Source organism: Procambarus clarkii, chromosome 26 (genome assembly GCF_040958095.1).
Source record: "Procambarus clarkii isolate CNS0578487 chromosome 26, FALCON_Pclarkii_2.0, whole genome shotgun sequence".
Classification (NCBI taxonomy): Eukaryota; Metazoa; Arthropoda; class Malacostraca; order Decapoda; family Cambaridae; genus Procambarus; species Procambarus clarkii.
The window spans coordinates 6,967,653-6,992,354 of NC_091175.1; the positions used below are offsets into that span (position 1 = coordinate 6,967,653).

At 41.4% G+C, this 24,702-nt stretch overlaps 2 protein-coding genes across 3 annotated transcripts in view; both read left to right on the top strand.

The window, feature by feature from the left end:
• Der-1 (derlin 1) overlaps positions 1-23,879 on the top strand; it is a 35,072-nt gene extending 11,193 nt beyond the window's left edge. The window contains exons 1-6 of one of the 2 annotated variants that reach the window (XM_045739988.2): positions 11,740-11,898; positions 14,388-14,557; positions 15,336-15,435; positions 18,707-18,947; positions 22,950-23,060; positions 23,670-23,879. In XM_045739988.2, coding sequence (XP_045595944.1) covers positions 14,414-14,557; positions 15,336-15,435; positions 18,707-18,947; positions 22,950-23,060; positions 23,670-23,793 — 720 coding nt within the window. In that variant the 5' untranslated portion in view covers positions 11,740-11,898; positions 14,388-14,413 and the 3' untranslated portion in view covers positions 23,794-23,879. Of the gene's footprint in view, positions 1-11,739; positions 11,899-14,387; positions 14,558-15,335; positions 15,436-18,706; positions 18,948-22,949; positions 23,061-23,669 lie in introns of those variants that run through there. The other variant, XM_045739989.2, reaches the window with a different exon arrangement.
• LOC123756719 (cuticle protein 16.5) lies at positions 6,521-8,782 on the top strand. The gene is made up of 2 exons (XM_045739987.2): positions 6,521-6,621; positions 7,948-8,782. Exons 1-2 carry the CDS (start codon positions 6,610-6,612, stop codon positions 8,680-8,682), a joined length of 747 nt encoding a protein of 248 aa, XP_045595943.2. The 5' UTR covers positions 6,521-6,609; the 3' UTR covers positions 8,683-8,782.
• Positions 23,880-24,702: the final 823 nt, after the last annotated feature.

Sequence of the window (24,702 nt, forward strand, 5' to 3'; positions counted from 1 at the left end):
AAAATGTTCTTCCACTTTCCACGTGCTAGATAACGTAAGCTTGAGGGTTGTGAGATGTTAATCTCCTTGCTTGACAGTCTGTTCACTTGAAACAGTTCCGCGAGTCATGAGCGTCTGGGAACAACTGACAGGGTGAACAACTCAGCGGGTTTTCTTCCTTTTTGGGAGGAGTGGGTGGAAACTGTTCTATACAAGCTGGTATGGTGGCTTGTTCCCTCATAGGGTGAGTGAGGCTGACCAATAAACTCGCCCTTCAGGGCCAAGATTATAATTTTAGGGAATGAGATATTAACATAGAGGAAGGGAATGGTTGTGACAGAGAGGGTGTGGTCTGAGGGCCCACGGCCACTTGCCATCATTATGGGCGACCGTCACCAGGGCCACACGTGCCCCTCTGCATGAAGTTTCGCTAGGCCCCAGCCCCACGGATGCACAGGGCTGTATGGACGGTTCTCAGGAGTTTCCCCTGGACATTCTCAGAGTCTACCTAAAAGTTGGCTACGAGGCCAGCCTCCCTCCATAAGTTTTACTTGTAGAGGGTCAGTTGCCCCTGTGAGAATTATATATTAAGACCCCCGCAGAATTACATTTGTTGTGCTAACTTGGGCACACACTGAAGGTCTGGAAGACTGGGATGGTCTCGGGACCTTATAAATTGGAAGGTGGAAAATATATCCCCCCCCCCACTCTTCCCCCTTCCCTGATCCCCTTCTCGACTCCCCCACAAACACCCCCCAACTATACGCCCTTCTCCAGCACCACCGTCACAAGCGCGCCCAATACCGCCCATATAGAAGGCAAGTGGTTATACCATAGTGACACGAGGAGACGAGGGCGTGGTGATGATGTGGCCGTGGGAGAGGGCGTGGCGTGGGTGACCGTGGGAGAGGGCGTGGCGTGGGTGACCGTGGGAGAGGATAGTGAGGATGGTCACAAGGACAAGGGAGCGCCTGGGGCGGAGGTGGACCCGGCAGTGGAAGCCATCCCGGACTCTTCACTTCTACATACGTTATACAGCTCACGATTCATCCTTCTCTGACTCGACTCTCGTCTGTGTTGTCCACACCCTTACACTCTCACTCTCACGCGCTCGCGCGCGCACACGTACGTATGTGTGTACTCGCCTAGTTGTGCTTGCGGGGGTTGAGCTTTGGCTCTTTGGTCCCGCCTCTCAAATGTCCGCATATTCCAGTAATGGTCTGACAGAGATATTCACGGTCATATGATTCTTTACACAAGTTTCTGAATCAGTTCTTATGTTCGCCAGCCTTGCATACGCCGCTGATATTATTATTTTGATGTGGGCTTCAGGGGACAGGTCATGTGTGATATCAACCCCCAGATCTTTCTCTTTTTCCTGACTCTTGTAGAATTTCCTCTCCCAGCTGGTACCTTGTGTTTGGCCTCCTGCTCCCTACGTCTACCTTCATCACTTCGCACTTGCTCGAGTTAAACTCTAATAGCCATCAGTTGGACCATTCCTTCAGTTTGTCCAAGTCATCCTGTAGCCTCTTGCTGACTTTCTCTGTCTTAAACCTTCTCATAATTTTAGTATTATCAGCAAACAATGAGAGGAATGAGTCTATATCTTCTGAAAGATCATTCACGTATATCAGAAACAGGATAAGGTAGAGTACAGAATCCTGTGGGACTCCGCCGGTGACATCACGCGAGTCTGAGGTCTCATCCCTCACAGTAACTCTCTACTTCCTGTTGCTTAGGTACTCCCTTGTCCACTGGAGCACCTTACCACTTACTCCAGCTTGTATCTCCAGCTTATGCAACAGGCTAATCAAGGAGACCTTGATAAGCCTAAATATAAGCTTCATGTCTCTGACAACGGGAATTATATAGTCACCCCTCCTCATATATCTAAGGAGAACCTCATATATATATATATATATATATATATATATATATATATATATATATATATATATATATATATATATATATATATATATATATATATATATATGATATCATATATCATACATCTGCCCGTAGCGCTGTGCATACTAGTGGCTTTACAAGAATGTAAACACATCATGCTATGTACTCTCATAAAGCCAATATAACTTCTTCTATATATAAATATACTTGAACTGACTCGGGACTGCTATCAGAAAAAAATTGATCTGATAACACTTGTTGTTTTAATCTCCGTGGCTCCCTCAGGTGGTCCTCTGGCTTGTCCCCCCGCACTGACCCAGTTGGTATGACATCAATTAGTATTCTATTGCATAGACGCGAGCAAACAGATGTCTGAATACTGAGCGGCGTCACCCGCTGGTGTGTCCTTGCTTTAGTTACCGATTGTCGTTTTCCATTTTCTATTATAACAACTAGTAGTATATATTTATTTATTTTGGATAAATTGTCCGAGAGAAAGACTGATGAGGGTCAAAGGAGGTAGGGATGTGATGCAGGTTTAGGGAGTGAAGGAGGGTGAGGAGGTCATACTTTGACCTTGAGTGGCAGGATATAATGCAGTAACGGTAGGTGGGGCAGGTTGGGTATGAGGGTGGTACGAGTATAGCCTCTGGCTATAGAGGGTGGTATAGCCTCTTCTCGAGTGGAGAGGCTATAATACAATAAATAATACAATAGCGGTACAATACTCACACCACATTATCTTCTCCAAAGGTCACTACTCTGCTGTGAAAACAATGTATGTATCTTCGTGTTGTGTGCAGCCAGCCACACTTACACACCATAAAACTCGAAGCACGTGCATCCTCAAATCAAGAGGGTTACTGATATCGAAACTAATTCATAAATATATCAAGCATAATCGTAAATTAACAATTCTAGAACCAAAATAGGTATTGCCATTATGAACAAATATGATAAAGCATTCCGGAGAGTATTCATAATATATTGGCGAGTTCGTCAATTGTTATTTAATAACAAATTGGATTATATCCTTGCCACCACCACCACTGGTTCCAATACCTTGCCACCATCGTCGTCAACACTTAGTGTTTTCTTCAAGTAGTTTTCTTAGTTTCTTCTTCATTGTATGCTCAAGGATGTTGACCCCAGGACAGCATTCTCGCAAATAAACAGGTGTCGTCACTGTCAGGAGTCGTGACGTCAGTTCCAGGGGTGGTGACGTCAGTGTAAGTGTTACCTTTTTTTTGGGGGGGGGGGCTCAGTTCTGCCCCCCCCCCCTTTTAATGTAGTCCCATTGACTAGTAATCCACAGTGATCTCCCTTTTACACTGTCTAATCACACACAACGCTGCACAAGCTAACATAATAATATACTGAATCAAATATTCATAAAATTTATTTAAAATATGAGCACTAATAAATAATTCTAAAAACTATGAACACTAACATGTATAGTTGGACATGTATATGAGTGGGATTGGGTGGTTATAGATAGGAGCTGCCTCGTATGGGCCAATAGGCCTTCTGCAGTTGCCTTTGTTCTTATGTTCTAAACGTTATAATACTTTTGTATGATAATACTATACTTTTACATTGTAACTTCATTATAATATGAGGAGGAAACTTCAATAACACTCTTTATACTAGGATAGGCAAGTGGTGGAATAACTAAGGATAATTCAGATAATTAGGATACGTCCAGAGAAAACAAGTATTACAATAGGATAGGTGAGGATAGGGGGTAACTCTGATTATGGGAGGAATATTGCGTTGTAAAATATCACAAGATCTGAAGCTACCGGAATCAAGTTCAGTCTTAGTACATATGTGAACTGTATTATTTATTTAACACAAGTTATCACATTTAAAATTAAAATATTGTTCTACAAAATACTTTTATGTCCAAAAGAGTCACTCTTCAGTGAGATGGTAACACCAAAATCACTCATATAGAGTAAATCCAGACTTGTTCTCCACGACGACTGCAAAAAATCCAGATTAGTCCTAGTGACGAGAGGAGGAAGAAGCTATCGGGAGAAAGCGCCAAGCCATTACGACTATATAGCACTTGGAAGGGATCAGGATAAGAATTCGTGATGGGACGGGAGGAAAGGAATGGTGGCCAAGCTCTTGTGGACGGTCGGGGATTGATCGCCAACTTGCATGAAGCGAGACCGTCGCTCTACCATCCAGCCCAAGTGGTTGGGCACCATTCTCTCCCCCCCGTCCCATCCCAAATCCTTATCCTGCTCCCTTCTAAGTGATAAATAGTCGTAATGGCCTGGCGCTATATAAAGTTGCCGCTGTCCCATAGACAGCTGCAACTTTTAGAAACGCTACGACATTCCCAATCCACCAGGTAGGTGTTCCGTATTCCTGCAGACTCACCGGCTAGACCCTACCCACATAGAAAGCCAAATGAGATTTTGTCATGAATACCTTGGCCTCGCTGGGTCTTCCAGTTTCCGCGCCACCTTGAAGTCAGCGCCGCTCAAGGGATGGGGGGCAAAGAGACGAAGCTTAACCCCCCCCCCCCCTCCTTACAAGCACAATTAAATGAATACACGAATACATTCGTGTTTTCAAGAACGTCTTTCCCGTCCCTTAAACAGCTGTTTCGTCAGCTATAACTCTTCCACTAGTCTTTCTTCCTCACCCCCTCACCAGGCGTTCTTAGAGGTAAGCAGCTCGGACTCTCAATTGCACACGGGAGACATCTCCCGTCACGCAGGGTGCAGTCGCACCTCCACAGATCTCCAGTATCAGCTCTTGATACTGGTAATGACTCAAATGGGCCACCACTTACGGACTTTTCATGCCCGTGCCACCGTTTGGGTGTCTTAATCTTCATCAATCAATCATCTCAATTGCATAGACAACCAAGACACACAAGTGCCTCTTGAGTCCAGTACTTGGTGAGCGCATCCAGGGGGGAAGAGCATCAGCCGATGTTAATCCCCTAGGGCATCCCCCTTAGTTAATGCTCCCCTCCCTTCCCTCCTCTAGTGTCGATGATGTTCAGTAGGGGGATAGCATCTTGGGCAAATAGAAGGCATGTAGGCTGTGAAGGCATTGTAGCAGGGACCAGATTCACGAAGCAAGTTACGCAAGTACTTACGAATGTGTATATCTTTCCTCAGTCTTTTAGTAAAAGTTTCAGGGCACCGTAATATTAACGTTTTCTATGCCATGTGCTCAATGGTTAGGTGGGTTGTGTTCATACGTTTATGGCTAGACAAAAACAGTAGCATTTTTTGTTTCTAATTCGGCAAAACAAGTTTTTTTTTTTTTTACATATCGGGAGCGGGCTGGCTTAGGCTGCCTCAGACGTGAATATTGAACCATGTTGGGAGTTCTAACCAGAATCAGAATCTTTATTTGGTAACGACTTAATCAAATTGTTTCAATTGTGGCTGAGCTGACCAGGTGTACAGCTGTGTACAGCAGTCTTATATTTGTAGACATAATTTGAATAACAATTTATTGTAACTCTGCATAATAAATGAGCCAAATCAAAGGCAAGGTAATTATGAGGAGAAAGCGTCAGGCCAGTACGACTATTTAGCACTTTTACTTAAAAACTATAGATTATATATAGAAACTAGTAAGAAAATATCGAAGTTATATCATGGGATCGAACCAGCGTACCTAGACGCCTCAGGCACACGCACTGCCAAGTAGACCATGACGGGCTTAAAAAGTCTCGATCAGTGTTGTTTCTCATAGGAATATCACGGTCTTGTGAGCTCCTTGTTCCTGTTAGTTCACATATCCTGCCGAGCCTCTTACTGTTGATAACGATCACTGTGAAGTTTATCACCATGAATATGGGTATGAGTTGTGTGGAGTTAAAATTATGTTTTAGGGGGGAAGGAATAGTGCCCAACCACTTGGACGGTCGGGGATTGAACGTCGACCTGCATGGCGCGAGACCGTCGCTCTACCGTCCTGCTGTGGATGTGTGAAATGTGGGTTTTGGGCCATGGTGGGCCGGGGTGTCTGGAACAGTGACGGTGTACCTCCGTCAGAGTAGCCTGAGGTGTCTGAAGCAGTGGTGGTGTACCTCCGTCAGAGTAGCCTGAGGTGTCTGGAATACTGTTAGTGTGTTGTTGTTGTTTCAGATTTAGCTACTCAGAACGAAGTGTCCATGTAGCACAGGCTATGGTGAGCCCGTAATGAAATGAGGGGCACCTGAAGTAGTGGTGACATGCCCAGTTACCACACCCGTCAAGAGCTACCTTGCCACGGGCCACGACCCTGAAGTACCAACCTACTGACGCACACACCGACTACACCCTCAGGCAACGCTTGTGAAGGACATGCCACACGTTCAGTCACCGTGGTGTAGCATGTTGTATAACCTGCAAAACAAATACATTTGGGAATGACAAATACAACCACTACAGTTTGGTGTAAACAATACTAGTACCCTTGGCTAACCATTCCCAATACCACTCACTTTACGTAAGCACCTCAGAAGACATTATTTTGCCTTGACAAGATGAAGGATGAATTGATAGCAGGAGAAGCAGCAGCAGCTTGGGTGTGGCCGGGTCCCTGGGAGCCGCCTGGGCTTGTTTTTCCTGCAGGAGATGCAACCTGGGGGATGAGGAGGGTGGGTGACCTTGGACGAGGCCTTCCACCGCTCACAGTCCCGTATATATAGCCAGTGTCCCGTCACCCAGGCAGTGTAGCTCCTCTTCTCCTCACATCATGAAGACTCTGGTGAGTGTTCAGCGAGGAATCTTGCAGTGTCTCAAACACCACTCTTATCTCCATCGCCCAACAAAGGAAATCATTTATCGAGTGTTTGTAATTGGATTTGGTGCTACAATATATTCCGCTGTTTAGTAACCTAAATTATCTAACAAAAAATGAAACTAAATCCTGAAGCCTGTTGATGACGGTACAATTCTCTCCTGATCAATGAACTTGTAGTCAGGCACGTCCATCATTCCTCACTTGATTCCAATAGCTGTTTATTTTCATAGTTCACGCATTTCATTACAAGTACTGGAGTTTACACAAGATAGTGTCATAAAAATAAGGCGACTCCATAATCTTTTGTGCGTCAGTAAATAATGGCAGCATTATTATAAATGAGCTTACGCTTAAGATAAAACTACAATTGATAGCTTTACTATTATTTACTGACAAGAAATTCTGTTGGATAAACATTTTACACATGTATATCAACATGTTCTTCTGCCTTGAAGGGATGGAAACTTTCATAAGAAAGCGTCAAGCCATTACGACTATATAGCACTTGGAAGGAGTCAGGATAAGGATTTGGGATGGGACGGGGGAGGAGGAATAGTGCCCAACCACTTGGACGGTCGGGGATTAAACGCCGACCTGCAGGAAGCGAGACCGTGGCTCTATAGTCCAGCCTAACTCGTTGGACACCTCTTGTTTACTCACACTAGCGCCTCTAGTCCCAGCATAAGTATTAACAAATCTAAATTGATGAGAAAATACCCTAGGGCAGTGAGGTGGGCGCTAACCTACCACCAAGGCAAGGCCAAGCCGCCTCTTGCCTGGGTCATGGGATCATTCCCACCTTACGGCCCTAGAGGATTTACTCATTGATATCTATCACTTTAATGTGATTTCTGCGTGTTTCTAAAGAGTTCTCAATTTCAAATCCTTTTATCGCACAAGCTGCCTCACGCGAGAGTTCTACTCGATAGAGTATCAAGAATCAATATAATTTTTATACCGGTCACAGTGAAAAATCACAAATAAGGTGATGAATCTAACAATAAATATTGAGGGCATTACGAAGGAGTCGAACTCGCGTCCGTGGGTGTACTAATACCGTCGTCTTTACCCGGTGAGGTTGGATAAGTCGTACACACAAATGCGTAAACAAATATCCCATTTTGTGGTCCTCGATGGCGAGTATATGGATTGTCCCCATTATCAATGGTCAAGCCCGTCATGCATTATGAATGAACTGCCTGATACGCGATCTTTTGTTTGACTTACATTGCAGTAAATACCATTTATGTCTTGTATAACTGTAGGTGTTGGGTTTGATTTCCCCGGCAGATTTTGTTTGGCGTGATTGCTGCGGTCCTGGCCGTTCCAGTGCCCGAAGCTGATCCTGCAGCTGATCCTGATTGCGATAAGCTGCCTGTAGTTCCAGCTCTACCATATACTGGCTTTGGATTTGGCCCCATAGCATACGGTGCCCCTGCAGCTGTTGCCCCGGTAGCTGTTGCACCCCCAGCTGTTGCCCCGGTAGCTGTTGCACCCCCAGCTGTTGCTCCCGTAGCTGTTGCTCCCGTAGCATACGCCGCTCACGTAGCTTACTCCGCCCCAACAGAAGTCAAGATCCCCATCACATCTACACATGTGGAGGTGCCCATTGAGCAGAAGATTCTTTACGGAGCTCAGAACTACGTAGCCGGGCACAACACTGCCATCTACAAGCCATCCCTGGCCGCCCCCGCCATCGCACCGCCCAGTGTCCTCCTCTCAAAGATAACTCAAAATGCCCCCGAGGTCACCATCGAGAAGCAGGAGATCCCCGTCGAGCAACACGTCCCGAATTTCGTCGACACTCCCTACCACGCTGGCACCATCATCAAGTACACCGCACCTGATGTCAAGGAGGTCAAGGTGGCCACACCATATGCCCAGCCTGTACCCGTGTCAGTGCCCGTGCCCGTGGCCCAGCCCGTGCCCGTGGCTCAGCCCGTGCCAGTGGCCCAGCCTTTGGCCGTGGCTTATCACCAAGCTCCTATTACATACACGGCCGCTGTGGTCGCCAAAGACTGCTAATGACGAACGCCAGGAACCTCTGCAGATATTCACGCCAAACATTAACTTTTCTGATGTAGATTTTCTGTAAAATAATTGGAAGTAAACTCATAAAATACAACACTGCGTTAATTTCCTTTTTACATTAGAAATGAAATTAGTTTGGTTTGGTTTCAACCAAAATGTCATATCACATGGTAAATATTTTGATGATATAAATTCACTACTCAGCACTAGGTACTAAATTATCGTTCATTATTTTAACAGAAACCTGGCTGAGTAAAGAATATACCCAATTCTACAACTTAGCCGGTATAAAGCCAGTCACACCTGTAGGCCTAATAAAAAAGGAGGTGGCAGAGCTATATATTACCAAGATACCTTCATCTGCAATAGTGTCATTAGTGATAGATGGAACAAAACTATAGTCTAACTTGTAAGACTATAGTGTCATTAGTGATAGAGACGACTATTGTGAATATACCTTTGCTCAGTTTTCAAATAAATCCCTTAAATCCTCCTTGACTATTGGAACTATCTATAAATTTTCCAATACTAACAGCTTCATTCTCAGATAACCTAAGTAACCTTATCATAAACAACACTCTCAACAAAAATCACATCATTCTAGGAGGAGACTTCAATATTGACCTGTGTCAACAAAATAGCCCCCCCAAGTCGACTATTTCCTAAACATAATGAACTTCTGTATGCTAATCCTCACAATCACCAATCGCACCCAAATCGCTCAAACATCTGCTACTACCTTGCTTTTTTATGGACTTATATAACAGCTCCCCCTTGCATCTGGTATAATCATTGACAGAACAACTGACCACTATCCTACCTTCCTCGTAGTAAACATGGACATAATACCACCAGAAAACAAGAAACATTCAGGCTACACAGTGTAGCAGCAATAGGGAACCTCGCAAATGCACTTCACAATATTAACTGGGAATCTGAATTCAGAAATACACAGGATATAAATTCATTAGCTAATCTCTTCCTTTTCAAAACTTTAAGCTCTCTACAACCCTCATTGTCCCCCTCCTCACCAAGCAAGCAACTAACAGACAAAAGAATAAACAATCCTTGGCTCACAAGTTTCATATTCAAAGCAATCAACAAGAAACATGAATATGAAAAAACTTAGGATAGACTTAGTTACAAAGGAAGTAGTTTAGAGGCACTCATCAATGCTTAACAGTATAATAAGAAATGCAAAACTTTCCTATTATGAGAGTAGAGTCAAAGAAGCAAAAGGCAACATGGAAAGCCATCTCTAACATCCTAGGAACTAAACAACGCTCACATAACCAGATAAAACCCTCCAATGATGGTTATACACCTGCAACTGATTTAGATACGGAAACTGAATTTAATAGCTTCTTTTCATCGGTTGGTGCTAACCTTGCCAGAAAAATACCACGGGCTCACCATAGCCCATGCTATTTGGAACTTGTTCCTAGTAGCTGAATCTATAACAACAAGAACAGAATAGCCAGCAGTATAATTTCCAGTATTTACTTCAGTACAGACGCTTCAGAGTTACCACACCTCTTCAACTTCAAGAATGTAGCACTTGGTTAATGCAGTTCTAATCGACCCCAAGACGATCCAGCTTCGACACAGAGCAGTAAACCTCTACTCAATGCGGTTGTAGAGGTTTACTACGACCGCATTGAGTTTAGACACTCACCACCCCATCGAGTTTAGACACTCACGATTCCCCATCAAGGCGCCAGGCTCATCGGCATCGAGTTCCTGCTGGAATCAAAACTACTAAATAAATATGAAACCCACTAAACACTGTGTATCTAATCGACCCAACAACGTAACATAATCGTACGTTACAACAGCGAGCTCGTGTATGCCTTTTCCTCTTGTTTGCACAAGATCAGGTTTGAGTGCTCTTAGATTTCGAAATAATGCTCTTTAGCCGTGAAATATGTATACATAGGTCAGTTAATTAATCGAAAAAAGGCAATAATGCTTTCCAGTCCTTTAAATACTTCAACAAATACTTTAAATAATGCTCTGTAATTTTTTAAATATGTATTATAGCCGTAAAATACGGATATACGTAGGTCAATTAATGAAGAAAAAAAAGGCTGCACAGTGACATGTATATATAACATTAATAATTTTGTAACTAGCGTCAAAAATTGTTATTTGCTTAGCTAAACGAACTAGAGGGTTCAGTTCCTGAACTGATTATGTGCCTCTGTAATCATTTACACCACCGCCCACGGGATGGGTATGGGGTGCATAATAAAGAAAGAAATTGAATTAATACTCAACCAGATGCGCCCAATATTATATAGCTATCCGCGCATTGTTGGAGATCCGGCCATATGTGTTATCTGAGAACGCTCAGCGGGTTTTCCAGGTAAAATACATTATAAACTTCTGAACAATTAACCTTAATGGTTGTAGATATATTAGCTACTAGCTCATAAGGCATTGTGGCAGTGTTGTATGCATATTAGACAATTATGTACACATTACCAGTTGCCTTAAAATATCGCCCTGCAAATAATGCAGCGCCCCTTGGAACTGCGTTTAACAAACTTATTGCCACATTGTTATGTGTTTACCATATATGTAATCCTAAAGGTTAAGTAAAAGCTCATTATATTGACTGTTCTCGAATTTCTCCTGAAAAGGCGCATGGTTGTCTCCAACAGTGCGCGGAACAAATATTTTATTATTATTTATTTTATTTATTTATATACAAGAAGATACATTGGGTATGAGAGAATACATAGCATAGTATTTACAATCTTGTAAAGTCACTAGTATGTGCAGCGTTTCGGGCAGGTCCTTATTGTAACATAATTTTAAGTAGGTCAATTCTAGCAGAATTAATAAAATGATAACAGATACATTGCAAGAAAAAAATGAGATGAGAGAGATTAGTAAGTATAGTAAGGCACATTGGTATATTAAACCAATGAGAAGCTTGAGAATACACCAGAGAAGCAATGAGAATACACCAGAATTACCCTTATGTTTTGTCTACAAAGTTTTTAAATGGAAGCGACGGTAATCTCTTATGGTGCAATAAACGGTACATTAGGTAGAATAAAATAAACATGGAAAGGTGATACAAATATTAGTGTGTGGTAATATGGAGCAGATGCGACTAGCAACAGGGTGGGAAGTACACGTCGAGCTGCAGTGGTTTACACAAGCGCTCCGGGTAGACTCACAGGAGTGTACCAAGCTTCTCAGGTGTGTGAATATATATATATTAGAGGTTACTGGAGTTGTAGACTATATTTAGGACTAAGTGTACTTGCGGGTTGGGCAGTAAGCTACTGTGTCGGCCTTATTAACCCTCCAGAGGTTGATGGTCCCTGACGCCTATAGGATCATCATAGTACAGTCGGATTCTCGACTCTCAGTCTGGAATTCTGGGTTCGAATTCCAAGCTTGACAGAAATGGTTGGGCTCGTTTCCTATAACCTAATGTACCTGTTCACTTAGCAGTAAATAAATACCCAGGAGTTGGTCAGCTTGTTGGGGGCTACATCCTTGGGTGGGTCAGTAATTCGACCTGGGGGGGGGGGCTTGATATAAGCTTAACGTGTATGTATATTTACACTGGCTGCCTGTCCCCCGACAATTAATTATCTTCTTCTTGATAGTAGGTGCAGTTTACATGAAGGGTTTGTCCTCCCGATGACTGCACCATTACAGATGTTGGTAGAGGCGTTTACCTTGGGAAAACTAGGAGGGGGGGACATTTGACAAGCCACTGGCTTCCTGTCCTCGTCGAGACCACTAGAATGTTGGTGGCCCTCGGTTAAATACATGCATGCTGCCTGTCCTCAACAGAATTATTATTAGTTATTGTTATCATTATTAAGTCCAATGCTAAACCAAGGTGTGTGGCTTGGGGTTATGGTCAAATCATATCAGGCAATGAATAAAGAAAATTGCAGAAGGCCTATTGTCCCATAGGAGGCAGTGTTTATATTTAAACAAGGGAAATTTCTTTGCAAATGAGGGATGACTTCCTGCCTGAATTTTGGCAAATGGCTGGCCAAACACCTGCCATGTATTATATATTAGAGGCTACTTGCATATTTTTATTGTCTATAAAAAGTACTGTATTTTCAGACTTTTCATCATTTTATAGATAAATGCCTTTTCTTGGTGTTATGTAAATGCATTGTTTGTTACTTTAAGTATATTATTTAAACACAAATACCTTACGTTAAGTGGCTGGACAATGGCCTTCCTCATTTGCGTAATAGTGGCTTCAGGTATTGTATGTACTAGCCCTATCTATGAATCCATCAACTTTTGTATTTCACCTTGTATGTATGTACTTTACCTGAATAAATATTTGTATTTCAACAAAGTAGGAAATAATAATAATAATAATAATTTGTGTTGGGGGACAGAGGCTGATTTTCAGTCTCTTGGATTCTCTTAACAGCACTTTTGGCCATACTTATTTTCTGACAAGTATTTTGATGGTGCTAATGAGATACAGTAATTTGGGTCTTGGTAACTATAAGTGGAGTACCACAGGGGGTCCGTTTTGGGGTCAACCCTTTTTGTCATATATGTTAATAACATAGATGAGAATGTTACAAACCACATTATCAAATTTGCAGATGACAAAAATTTATGGTAAAGTGGAAAATGAAAATTATATTGAAGCTTTACAAAGAGATCTACATGAACTCCACAAATGGTCAGAAAACTGACAAATGTTTTTAATATCAACAAATGCAAGACCTTGCATGTGGGACATAGCAACCCATGCCACAACTACTAAATTAATTACGTTTCATTACAGCAGACTGATGAAGACAAGGACCTTGTAGTCAAAATCCACCATTCACTGAAAGTTTCACAACAGGTAGGAGCAGCAGTAAAAAATGCTAACCAAACACTTGGAATAATAAAGCATACTTTGACTTTTAGGAAAAGAAGGTAGTGATTCAATTGAGTAAATCTCTGGTCCACCCCCATTTGGATTACTGTATCCAAGAATGGAGTTCTCATCTTCAGAAGGATATAGCTGCTCTGGAGAAGTGGAACACCGGACAACAAAAATCATTCCAGAGATAAGTCAACTTTTGTATCAGGAACAGTTGAGGGTCACATGGCTAATAACACTGCAAACCAGGCATGATAGGGCAAATCTCATTGAAACTTAAAATAATGTGAAACTTTTAAAATAATTAATAATTTAGAGGATGTTGATCTGCACAATTTCCTCAAAAAGTCAGCTGTAACACAAACAAGGAGCAATGGTTTCAAGCTCAAGCCACTATGTATGACTGAAAACAGGAGATGCTTTTTCACACACAGGGTTATATACCCATGGAACTGCCTACCCACCTAAGCCGTAAATACCAAAACTCTATTAAATTTTAAAATCCAACTGGAAAAGATCAAGGCAAATGGGGGAGGGGACCTTCAACAAGACGCCGGCCTCCTGTCCTCGTCAAGGCCACTAGTGTTAGTGACCCCACAAGTAAATTTAGGTAAAAATTGAGACTGTTGTTAGCAGGTGGTGAATTGAAACGTGCAGGAGTTACCAGACTCCAGTTGATAATAATAACTCAAAGGTAAAGCATATACAGTATCTTGTAATGTCCACAGTAACTTCATAGGCAATGTCGTGTGTGATGCAGCACCATGAATAAGATTGCTAAATTCTAAATTTGTACAAACCTATTTACATTAATATCTTTTTGCAGTTGTTTTGTCGACCATCAACAGCAAAATGGAAGATTGGCTTTCTACCATACCCCGCTTTACCAGAACTTGGTTTGTTGGTACCATTGCTTTATCATTGCTGGGTCGATTTCAGCTAATCAATGTTTATTGGTTAGTGTTGGATGCTGACCGTCTCTTTAATGGTTTTCAGGTGAGTAGTATTATGATGATAGCTACTAATTCATTCTTTACCATATGCTCCCTTTGATGAGGGGGGATGGAAAACATCCATCCATTTTCCTTTGATAGAAAACAGCAAATACTGTAGCATAGTGAAAGAGGGCTACAGATATTAAAATAAAAATACCACATCCATTATATCATTAACACCAACCTGTGTAGCATTATGAGTGAAAACAAGCATTGTTTACACTAGCAGTAATCCATAGTAGTACTTCACCCCACTTTATAAGACCATGTACTGTCCTCCAAGTGAATTATCAAATACAATACATTTACTTCCTCCTCATAAACAACTTCCATTCAGTTTTATGCCTCTCAGTATTTTGTGCATTCACATTGCCTTCTTACTTTTTTGTATGCAGTACAGTACTGTACTTAATCATCTTCAAACCCTTCCTCTCCTCCTATCTACATATATCTTCCAGAAGGCTAGCATGAGTCTGCACATCATCCATCAGTGCTGTGGAGGCTGTGTGTTGACTGAATTGTGGTGCTCTTTCATGAGGGAGCATAAGCCAGTATTTTAACATTATCACAAGTACAAGATGGTACTGCACTATATACTGTACTTTATTGATACAATTATTTTTATTACGGTGCTGCTTTTTTATTTTGATATTACACATGAAATATCCATTTGAAAATAGAGTAAAGAACTAAAGGCTTGCTTGCTTTTTATAATGCTCAGAGAGGTGCTTATTAATATACTGTACAACTCAAATAAATTTTTGTTTTTTTGTTTACAGCTATGGCGGCCAGTGACAGCATTGTTGTACTACCCTACTAGTATGCATTTTCTCTTTAACCTCTACTTCCTGTACAACTACTCACTGAGGTTAGAAACGGGTAAATATGAAATATGATTTGCATACGTTTCTAATTTGTATAATTACAGTACGTTAAATAACATGTGTTACAATATTTGTTACTTAAATTAATTTAATATTTGTACACAGCCGTTTTTATTTGTAAAAAAAGACCTGGGGTAAATACTGGTTTGGAAATAGGGTGGTTGATTTATGGAATAAATTCCTATGTAACATCAGATGCCTTCAGACTCGCGGTCATTTGGCCTCTGTCTTGCGTCTTCTGGAGCTGTCTTTGGATTGGCTTTCAGGGGATGTGGGAACGCAGGGTGGGGGCTCCAGTTATTTCACTTCTAGCTCCTAATTTATGATCTGCCCGAAACGCTTTGCGTAATAGTGGCTTTAGGCATTGTATGTACTAGCTCTTATCTATAAAGCCAACAAACTTTGTAAAATCTCTTTATGTATGTACCTTTGCCTAAATAAAAATTATTATTATTATAATTATTATCACATTCTCTGCACAGTTATTGAAACTGACATAAAAATTGATGTGTAGATGACAGCTTTGTGTGTTCAGATTTGAACTAAGCTACAAATTAAATTATTAGTCCTTGATCTTTTAGCTCATATTGCTAACAGATTTAGCTCTTTTTGAAGATTTCCATTTGGCATCACTGCTTCTCCATCTTGCTGGATCTTCTGTGGTGTGGACAAGTGGTACAAGGAACAGATACAGTATACTGTACCTGGACAGATGGATCTGTGAATAGTGAGTCCTCCAAGGAGTGCCGGACCAACCGGGCTGTGGTGGGTATGTGGGCCTGCGGGCCGCTCCAAGCAACAGCCTAGTGGACCAAACTCACAAGTCAAGCCTGGCCTCGGGCCGGGCGAACTACTCCCAGAACCCTATCAAGCAGGTATCAACCAGATAACTTGGTGAAATGTGTGTGGCAGTAGATAAAAAAAAAATGTTATGTGACAACTGTAAGAAAAACATTATAAGGGATTCTATTAATGAGGAAGGTCCAGACACATCAGTTGATGGAAAAAAGTGACACTGAGGTGGACACACAGGACTGAATCAGTTATACAATCATTAAATAAAAGTCTAAATAGTGTATTGCCTAAATAGAGTATTGCCTATCAAGAGAAAGAGAATGAAGGCAGGAACATACTGCAGAAGAAATCCCTACTAAAATTGCAAAGGTTGTGAAAGTCAAGAAAGGCTGGCACATGCCAGCCAAACAACTTGTGCCTGGTAATCCGGAGGTACGGGCGATGGTCAAACGATGGCTAAAGTGGTGTGATGATGCCATACTGCAACAACTGAAGGAAACGTTTGAAAAACTACTAAAAAATTATAAGGTTAACATTTTGACACTTCTTTCTAAAGACTATTCTTTCTAGAAGAATAGAGCAAGAATGTCCTATTCTTTCTAGAAGAATAGAACAAGAATGTCCTATTCTTTCTAGAAGAATAGAGCAAGAATGTCCTCATACAAGTAACCACATGATGAATAAAGTTAAGCAATTAGTAAGTTAGGGATTTTGTCATCACCAACTCCTAAACCAGGAAGAAGTTTGGACCCAGATATTGCTGAGACTGTGAGGAACTTTTCCTGCAATGATGTCAGCAGAATTATGCCTAGTAAGAGGGACTGTGAATGTTAGAAGAGGTGGTGCAAAAGAGCACATACAAGAGAGGCTGGTCTTGAACAATATTGCAGAAGTGTGTGTGTTCTGTAAACAGTCACATCCTGGGGTTGAAGATTGGTTGTCAAGATTTGTCTGTACATCCTAAACATTGTGTTATTGTGGTAGCAAGTGGTACACACACTGTATATGTTTGTGCTTTACATCAGAATGTGAAATTGTTAAAGGAATGGTGCAAGTTCTACCACAATTAGAAGTAAGGTTATTAATTTTTTTTTTAACTTTTAAGCAAATGTTTTGCATTTTTCCTCATTGATAACCATGCTGTATGATTATCATTCATTACTGAGTGATAAAATTTTGCATTTTCAAGTTACTTCATGTCTTCCACCATCCTGCCAAATTTTATGAAAGTCTGAGATGATCAGGTTGAGATGTCCACTTTTTCATGATGATTTGACATGGAAGGACCCAATAGACCTTCTGCAGTTTTCTTTATTCTTGTATTCTTGAGAATTAAGTACATTACACGGGATCCTACAAACAACCACCTGCATTGTTTGTTATGCAGCTTTTCACTGTTTTATGCTATTATACAACCATATACAGTAATAGGGTATTAAAATTAAATATTAAACAAATTGGGTGTTGAGGGGGATTCCCATTCCTCGGGATCTTCAGGGGGTACCATTGATGATTTATAGTCTGAAAGTAAGGATTGTGGATGTCATTTGACTTGGTCTTGAAAGTAATGCACTTCCCTGTGATTTTGATTGTTTGTTCTTTATCGTTTATGCATAGAAACCTATGATGTTGACTAGGATCTTGTTAGGGTAGGTAGTGTTAAGTCTTCGTTCATTTTCCAAATTATAGTGACCTATTTGTGGCCTTTGACCTCCCATTTCAATATTATTACATAGATTATGTCATTGTGGAAAAAAAATTAATGGTGTCACTGAATATTAGTTGTACGAGACCATTTACAGAGTCATTGAATGGGATTGTTTGGGTTTTCATGACCAAAGGATGGGGGATAGGATGGATTAGGATAGAGGATGAGTGGGGTGAATGGCCTGTCCACCTTGGGTTGGTATTGGGTGTGGATCTGTTATGTTATTGGTGTGTGTGTGGTGTTGTTTGATTGGCATGTTGGCTAGGCTGGCCAGTGTGGATGTCAGTTGGGTGCCTTAGTATAGAATGGGTGTCTGGGTTGCTTTGAGCCAGTGATAGTGGCTTTATGAGGTGGCTCCTAGCAACATTTGGATTTGAAAAGATCTAAGCTCATGCAGGAGCTGTTACATAGGCCAGATGTAGGAAGTGAAACCATTGGCATATTTCCTATTGAAGAATGGTTTGACCTTTTTATTATAAAGTTTTCTGATCAATGTCAAAAGGGCCAGTTTTGGGCAGGGATGTCAACTACAGCATTTTTAAATATTGTAATGACAAGACCAAGGTAATGTTATAACTTTTTGGGAATTTTGTTAAATAAATTTGTAAATGCTAATTTAGAAGGGTTCCAAATTAAGTGTACAGTACTGTGTTCATCTTTTGTGGGTTTGTAATGCATCTTTTCATTTATTTGAATATCATTGCTTATTGGTTGCTTATTGGTATGTATAATAATCATCCTATTATTTTCATGTTTATTACAGGCATGTTTGCTCAAAGACCAGCTGACTACCTCTTTATGCTGTTGTTCAGCTGGACCTGTTCTGTGATTGTGGCACTGCTAGCAGGGTTTCCCCTCCTGATGGATGTCATGGTGCTGGTTGTCATCTATGTGTGGTGTCAGCTTAATAAAGATACTATTGTCACCTTTTGGTTCGGGTTGCAGTTCAAAGCCATGTACCTGCCCTGGGTCATCTTGATATTCAACGTGGTCATTGTGCATAGGTGAGTCACTCGGGTCTGATATATTCGTCTTAAGTATTTATATAAATTAATTCATTATTATTAACCCCCCTTGATACCTGCTTGATGAGGTTCTGGGAGTTCTTCTACTCCCCAAGCCTGGCCCGGGGCCAAGCTTGACTTGTTTAGAGGTTGGTCCACCAGGCTGTTGCTTGGAGCGGCCCGCAGGCCCACATACCCACCACAGCCCGGTTGGTCCGGAACTTCTTTTAGAAAAGAGTCTAGTTTTCTCTTGAAGATGTCCAACGGTTGTTCCGGCAATATTTCTTATAGTCACTGGTAGGACATTGAACAACTACGGACCTCTGATGTTTCCCCATCAACACCTCTTATGTTTCCCCCATTTCCCATTTTTGTTGGGTGGGAAGACATCAGCCCAGAGAAAACAAAGGAATAATATAAACAAAAGCCTACGGGGTGAGCAGTGCACAGTGCCGCTGCCTTAGAAAGCAACTTGCTCAGAAATAGGAGTATTAAACATTAGCATCTGGGGGTGGTGTCCAAGTTGACAGTAGTAGTAGAGGCTAGATTATTTTTCTGTGCTTTGTTATTATAGCTTCAGTAATACTTGATATTTGAAATTTACGAAGTACAGTGGTACCTCGGAATGCGATTGTCCCTGTATGCGAGGTTTTCGGAAGGCGAGGTGTATTTACTCCAAAAATTTGTCTCAGAAGGCGAGGGTTACTTCGGGAGGCGAGTTTGGGCGCGAGTTTGTTGATACGCGTACAGCCGACCTAGCGCGTTCGTCGCCCCTCCGCCCCTCAGTTTATTATTGTCTCGCGCTCAGTGACTACCCCCACATCAATTCTTCTCGCGGATTTTCAGTGTTTTGTTGGATTTTTGGTGATTTGTCTATACAATTTGTTATTATATATCTCACCATGGGTCCCAAGAAAGCCAGTGGTAAGGATAAAGGCCAGAAAGCTCATGTGAGGATGACAATAGAGGAGAAACAAGAGATCATTCGGAAGCATGAGAACGGTACACGTGTTGTTGAACTTTGTAGGCAGTACAACAAAGCCACATCAACAATATGCACTATACTTAAGAAGAAAAATAAGATTATGGGTGCTAAAGTGGCAAAAGGAGTAAGAACATTAACGGCACAAAGACCACAAATACTTGAAGAAGTGGAAAAGTTGTTATTAATTTGGATACACGACAAGGAGTTGAGGGGTGATAGTGTTTCGGAGGCCATTATTTGTGAGAAAGCCAGGGTGTTGCACGAAGACCTTCTGAAGAATACCCCTGCAACGAGTGATGCAGATAAGAAAGAGTTTAAGGCAAGCAGGGGCTGGTTTGAAAAATTTAGAAAGAGAAGTGGTATCCATAGTGTTACAAGGCATGGGGTTATGTGATGTGATTATGGAAGGGGACTCCCCTTCCAAACAGTAACTCCTCTCCTCCTCCCCCCTCCTCACCATCTTCCATACGCCTACAGCACTCGACAGCAAGGTAAGTAATAACTGGAACACAGTTTTGTAGGTTTATTTAGATGAATTAGGTAAATTAGGTATAAAAATTTAGTTTGATGTGGGGTTTTTGGGGTAGTCAGGAACGGATTAATTCATTTCCCTCTATTTCTTATGGGGAAATTAACTTCGGAATGCGAGTTTTCGGAAGGCGAGGCGTCTCCAGGAACGGATTAAACTCTTATTCTGAGGTATGCCTGTATGGTTAAGATTAAGTTGCCGGTCCTAGATCACCTACATTTAGTTTCATGTAAAATAAAAAGTACATTTAAGAACTTAAATAATCTAACTTGCTCCAGTACTTGGCCCTTGGCCTAAATCCCAACATTAAAGAATTATTGTTCTGGTGGTGACCTTTGTAGCTTCCCTTTGCCAAGTGCCTGTTAGGCCATGTGTTAAAGAGATGCGCACCACTCCTCTGAGACCTACTTTAACTTACCACAAGCCATGATCAGAATCCAGTTTACTCTGGGAAAGTGAAGGAAACTTGAGGACTAGAGATCTAGCCAAAACAAGAAGACTCCGCCAGAAGGCATAAATGTAACAAAATAGGTTATTGCTTAAACAAAATCAGGGACCCAAAGGTAATGCTGAAAGTAATTATTACCATGATGTTACCAACCCTGTTGCACTCTACTTCCACCAGGAGGTGGCCCAGGTCATCTGAAGCTCCAGTCAGCAAAGCCATTACAAACTAGCTGCCCAAAAGGAACTCTCCCATTCTACATGGAAGAGAGGGGGAACAGGGCAGGGACAGGAAGCCCTTGAGGGGGCCCACCATGAAATGGGTATTTCATTACAATCAATGCTTGATTTATGTGAAGATTCCCCTTAGTAGCTCTCCTATACTAATTCACAACTGTTCCTTGTTAGAGGCCTGCAGATCTCATACAGAAAACTGCTTGGGCTAACCTGTGAGAAGATGACTAAACAGCCCAGGGCAAAGAGGACCATATATCATCTTTAATGGTGAAAGTGCAACACAAGCTTGGCTAGGTTTAGGACACCCCAAACACAAGAAACCAACAGGCAGGAAACCCCCAACTGAAGGGATCTGAAACCCAGGGTCCACAGACCCCAGGAACTGTGAAACCTTTGAAATGCAGCCAGGGAACACCAGGTACAGTACTCGCACATGAAACAGCCAAACACTCGGCCAGGAAGCAGTTGAACATTCAGACCAGAAACAAATTGGTACAAAGCCTGAAAACTCCAGGCACAGTTGGGCATGCAGCCCAGGAACATCTGGGCACACAGCTTGGAAACAGCCAAGCACAGAAATCAGGAAAGGCCGAGCTGGGCATAAGGCACGTGCCAAGCTGATGACATGGTCCAGTAACAAATGAATACGACCCCAGAACAAGATACAGTAGTCCCGAAACAGCAGAGCATGCAGTCTTGAAGCCATTCGAGTGTCAGAGGCTTAAAATTTACAAAGTTTAGTTAAGTCAGACCATCTGATTCAGAAAGTACCATCAACAGATGGTTAATCAGTAGCCCTCTGAACAAAGAGGGAGACACTGTATGATACAGACCACCTACCTACACAACCCTGGGGTAACATGAAATGCAGTAATATATGTATGTATGTGTGACCTGGACTGTCTACAGCAGACACGCCTAACAGCTAAATCACTTTTAACGTGAGCTACCTGCACAGACTGCCACCACAGGTGGCAGGACAAAATCCCAGACACGGAGGTCCTGTACAGGGTTGGTTTTCCCCAGCGTCTACTCTCCTACAGAAAACTCTGGCCTGATGAGCAGGTCACATTGCCAGAATGCCTTACAGCTGATTGCTTAAACAGCTGCTGTATGGAGAATTATGCCAAGGCATAGTCTTTTTTTTTTTGTGTGTGGGGGGGGGGGTGTTTAGCAGAAGAATCTATTCGAGGCGACCCTCAAAGGCCTGGACATCAACACCATTACTTGGGAGTTGCTTACTCGGGACTCCTAAGTAACCACTTGGAAAAGCAAAATCGCCACAGGCCCCTGTGGCAGAAAATATATAGACTGCAGAGGCCTAGAGGAAATGCGCCACGTGCAAAGCAAGAGCAACATCCACCTCTGCAGTAGCACCCACCCTAAAATGTACCATGTGGGGGTGAGCCTTTCTGACCCAGATTGGTCTCATCCTCCATCATCTGGCACACAGCCACCGACCTTTGACCTGATATATTGAAGTCATGGTGATCTTTGTATCTGAAGAACGAACATCATATATGTGTGATGGCTACAGCCACGCACGTAATGGAGATAAAGGCCAAGCATGCATCCAAAAGTTTTCCTGAAATGGAAGAGGGGAGGGAAGCAAAACCAGAAATGGAGTATTTTTTAGTTATGAATTTTGTTTAATATAAAATGCAATACATGACAATTTATACGTGGCCATATGTGGTTTAGAGTTTCATTTAAATTTTCAGTTTTACTACTTTAAATGCCAATGCAAGGGAGAAGAATTACTTCTGTTTTCTTATAAATTTTAACAAGGGTTTTCTTTTGCCAACAGCGGTTTGATGGAGCTGGTAGGAATTCTCATTGGACATCTGTACTTCTTCCTTATGTTCAAGTATCCAGAAGACTTTGGTGGAAGGAAACTATTGCAAACCCCTCAATTCTTGTAAGTACCTTTCATACTTTTGTGTGTAATTACAAGATGAGAGGTTTGCTCATCGTATATCATCTTATGTCATCCGCCTCTCATTATTACAACAGTTTACAGCTCTCCTTGCAAAACGAGAGCTGTGCATGTTTTAGTTTGTGCATTTTTTTGTTCCCCCCTCAATAATAGGTACTGTACAAACTTAGCATTTATCAAATAAATGCTAGGTATACAGTGTCCCATTTATTATTGTCTTTTGTCATAGATTTCAACACTGAATCATGAATTATTTAATGAAAGTAATCTGAAATTTTCCACGTTTTTTTGCCAGGCTTTCATTTTTCCCCCCTCTGACCCCATGAATGTGGGAAATGAGGGTTAATGATAATATACGTCGTTCAGAACGTGCGTTTGTAGAACACTTCAATATGTAATGTTCGTTGAATAGTATTACAAATTTTATATCGGCAAGTCATTATATAGAGAATGTTTTCAAGTACTGTTCTGTATTATCTCTAAATATTTTTCTAGTATACAACAAAGGCATTTCATGAAAATCATTGATAGTAACCTATTTATATTATAAACACTGCACACTGCATTTTTGAAGACCTTTTATTTTTTCAGGTATTACTACTTTCCAACTGTGGGTGGTGCTGCAAGATTTGGCAATGCCCCTGTAGCTCCCCGAGATGGTGGCGGTGTGGGGACTCGAGGAGCCTTCCGTGGACAAGGACACACACTTGGTTGATAACTATGTTTTCTTTTAATATATAACAAATTTGTTAAGTTATATTTTGATCAACTTGGTACAACATTAAAGAAAATGTAGTATGACACTTTTGGTTTAATTACATTTATGTGAAAAGTGAAGCCTTGAAGCCAGTTAGGATTAACAGATTACTTATAATTTTATGTTATGCAAGCACGGTACATAATACATCTACATCAGGAATGACTTGTTCCTGAAGCGTGTGTTTACCTGTTTAGATTTGACAGTTTCCTGAGTGGAAGGAGTATGCAGTTTACATGCTACACTATAAAGTATTTTATATGAAATTGCTCTATGTGCAATTTGATGAACTGCTGTGTTAAATGCAACAAAATATACTTTAATAAAAAATGACAAGTTTAGCCATTTCTAATACAAACTTAATTTTATATTTTATTACCCAGATATGTTTAATTGTCCAGCTACATTTTCAACATGTAGCATTCTGTTGGATTACCAAAACCACATCAGAAGATAAAGAAATGCGATGTTTTGGTTAGTCCTGGACCATTATCAAGTGAGGAAGAATGGAAGGAACAGGCCAATAAATAAAAGCGTAAGGTGAAAGGCAAGAATAGGATGAAGGGTACAAATGGGATGCAGGAAGAATGGAGAGGGGTAAGAATAGGAGGAAGGGAAGAATAATGAGTAGGCTTAACTCGGGGGTTATGTTTAAGAAGGTTGGAGCATTTATGTACTGTGAAAGGGAGGCATCAACAGCAACAAAGCCAGGACTAAGGTTGGTTGGTTGGTGTGTGTGTGTGTGTGTGTGAGAGAGAGGTTAGGTTAGGTTAGGTCTGGAACATGAAATTTTTTCCAATGAGATTCTTAACAAAATACAGCACTACACATTGATTAAACATGGTATGAAAAATGCATCCTCGTGTA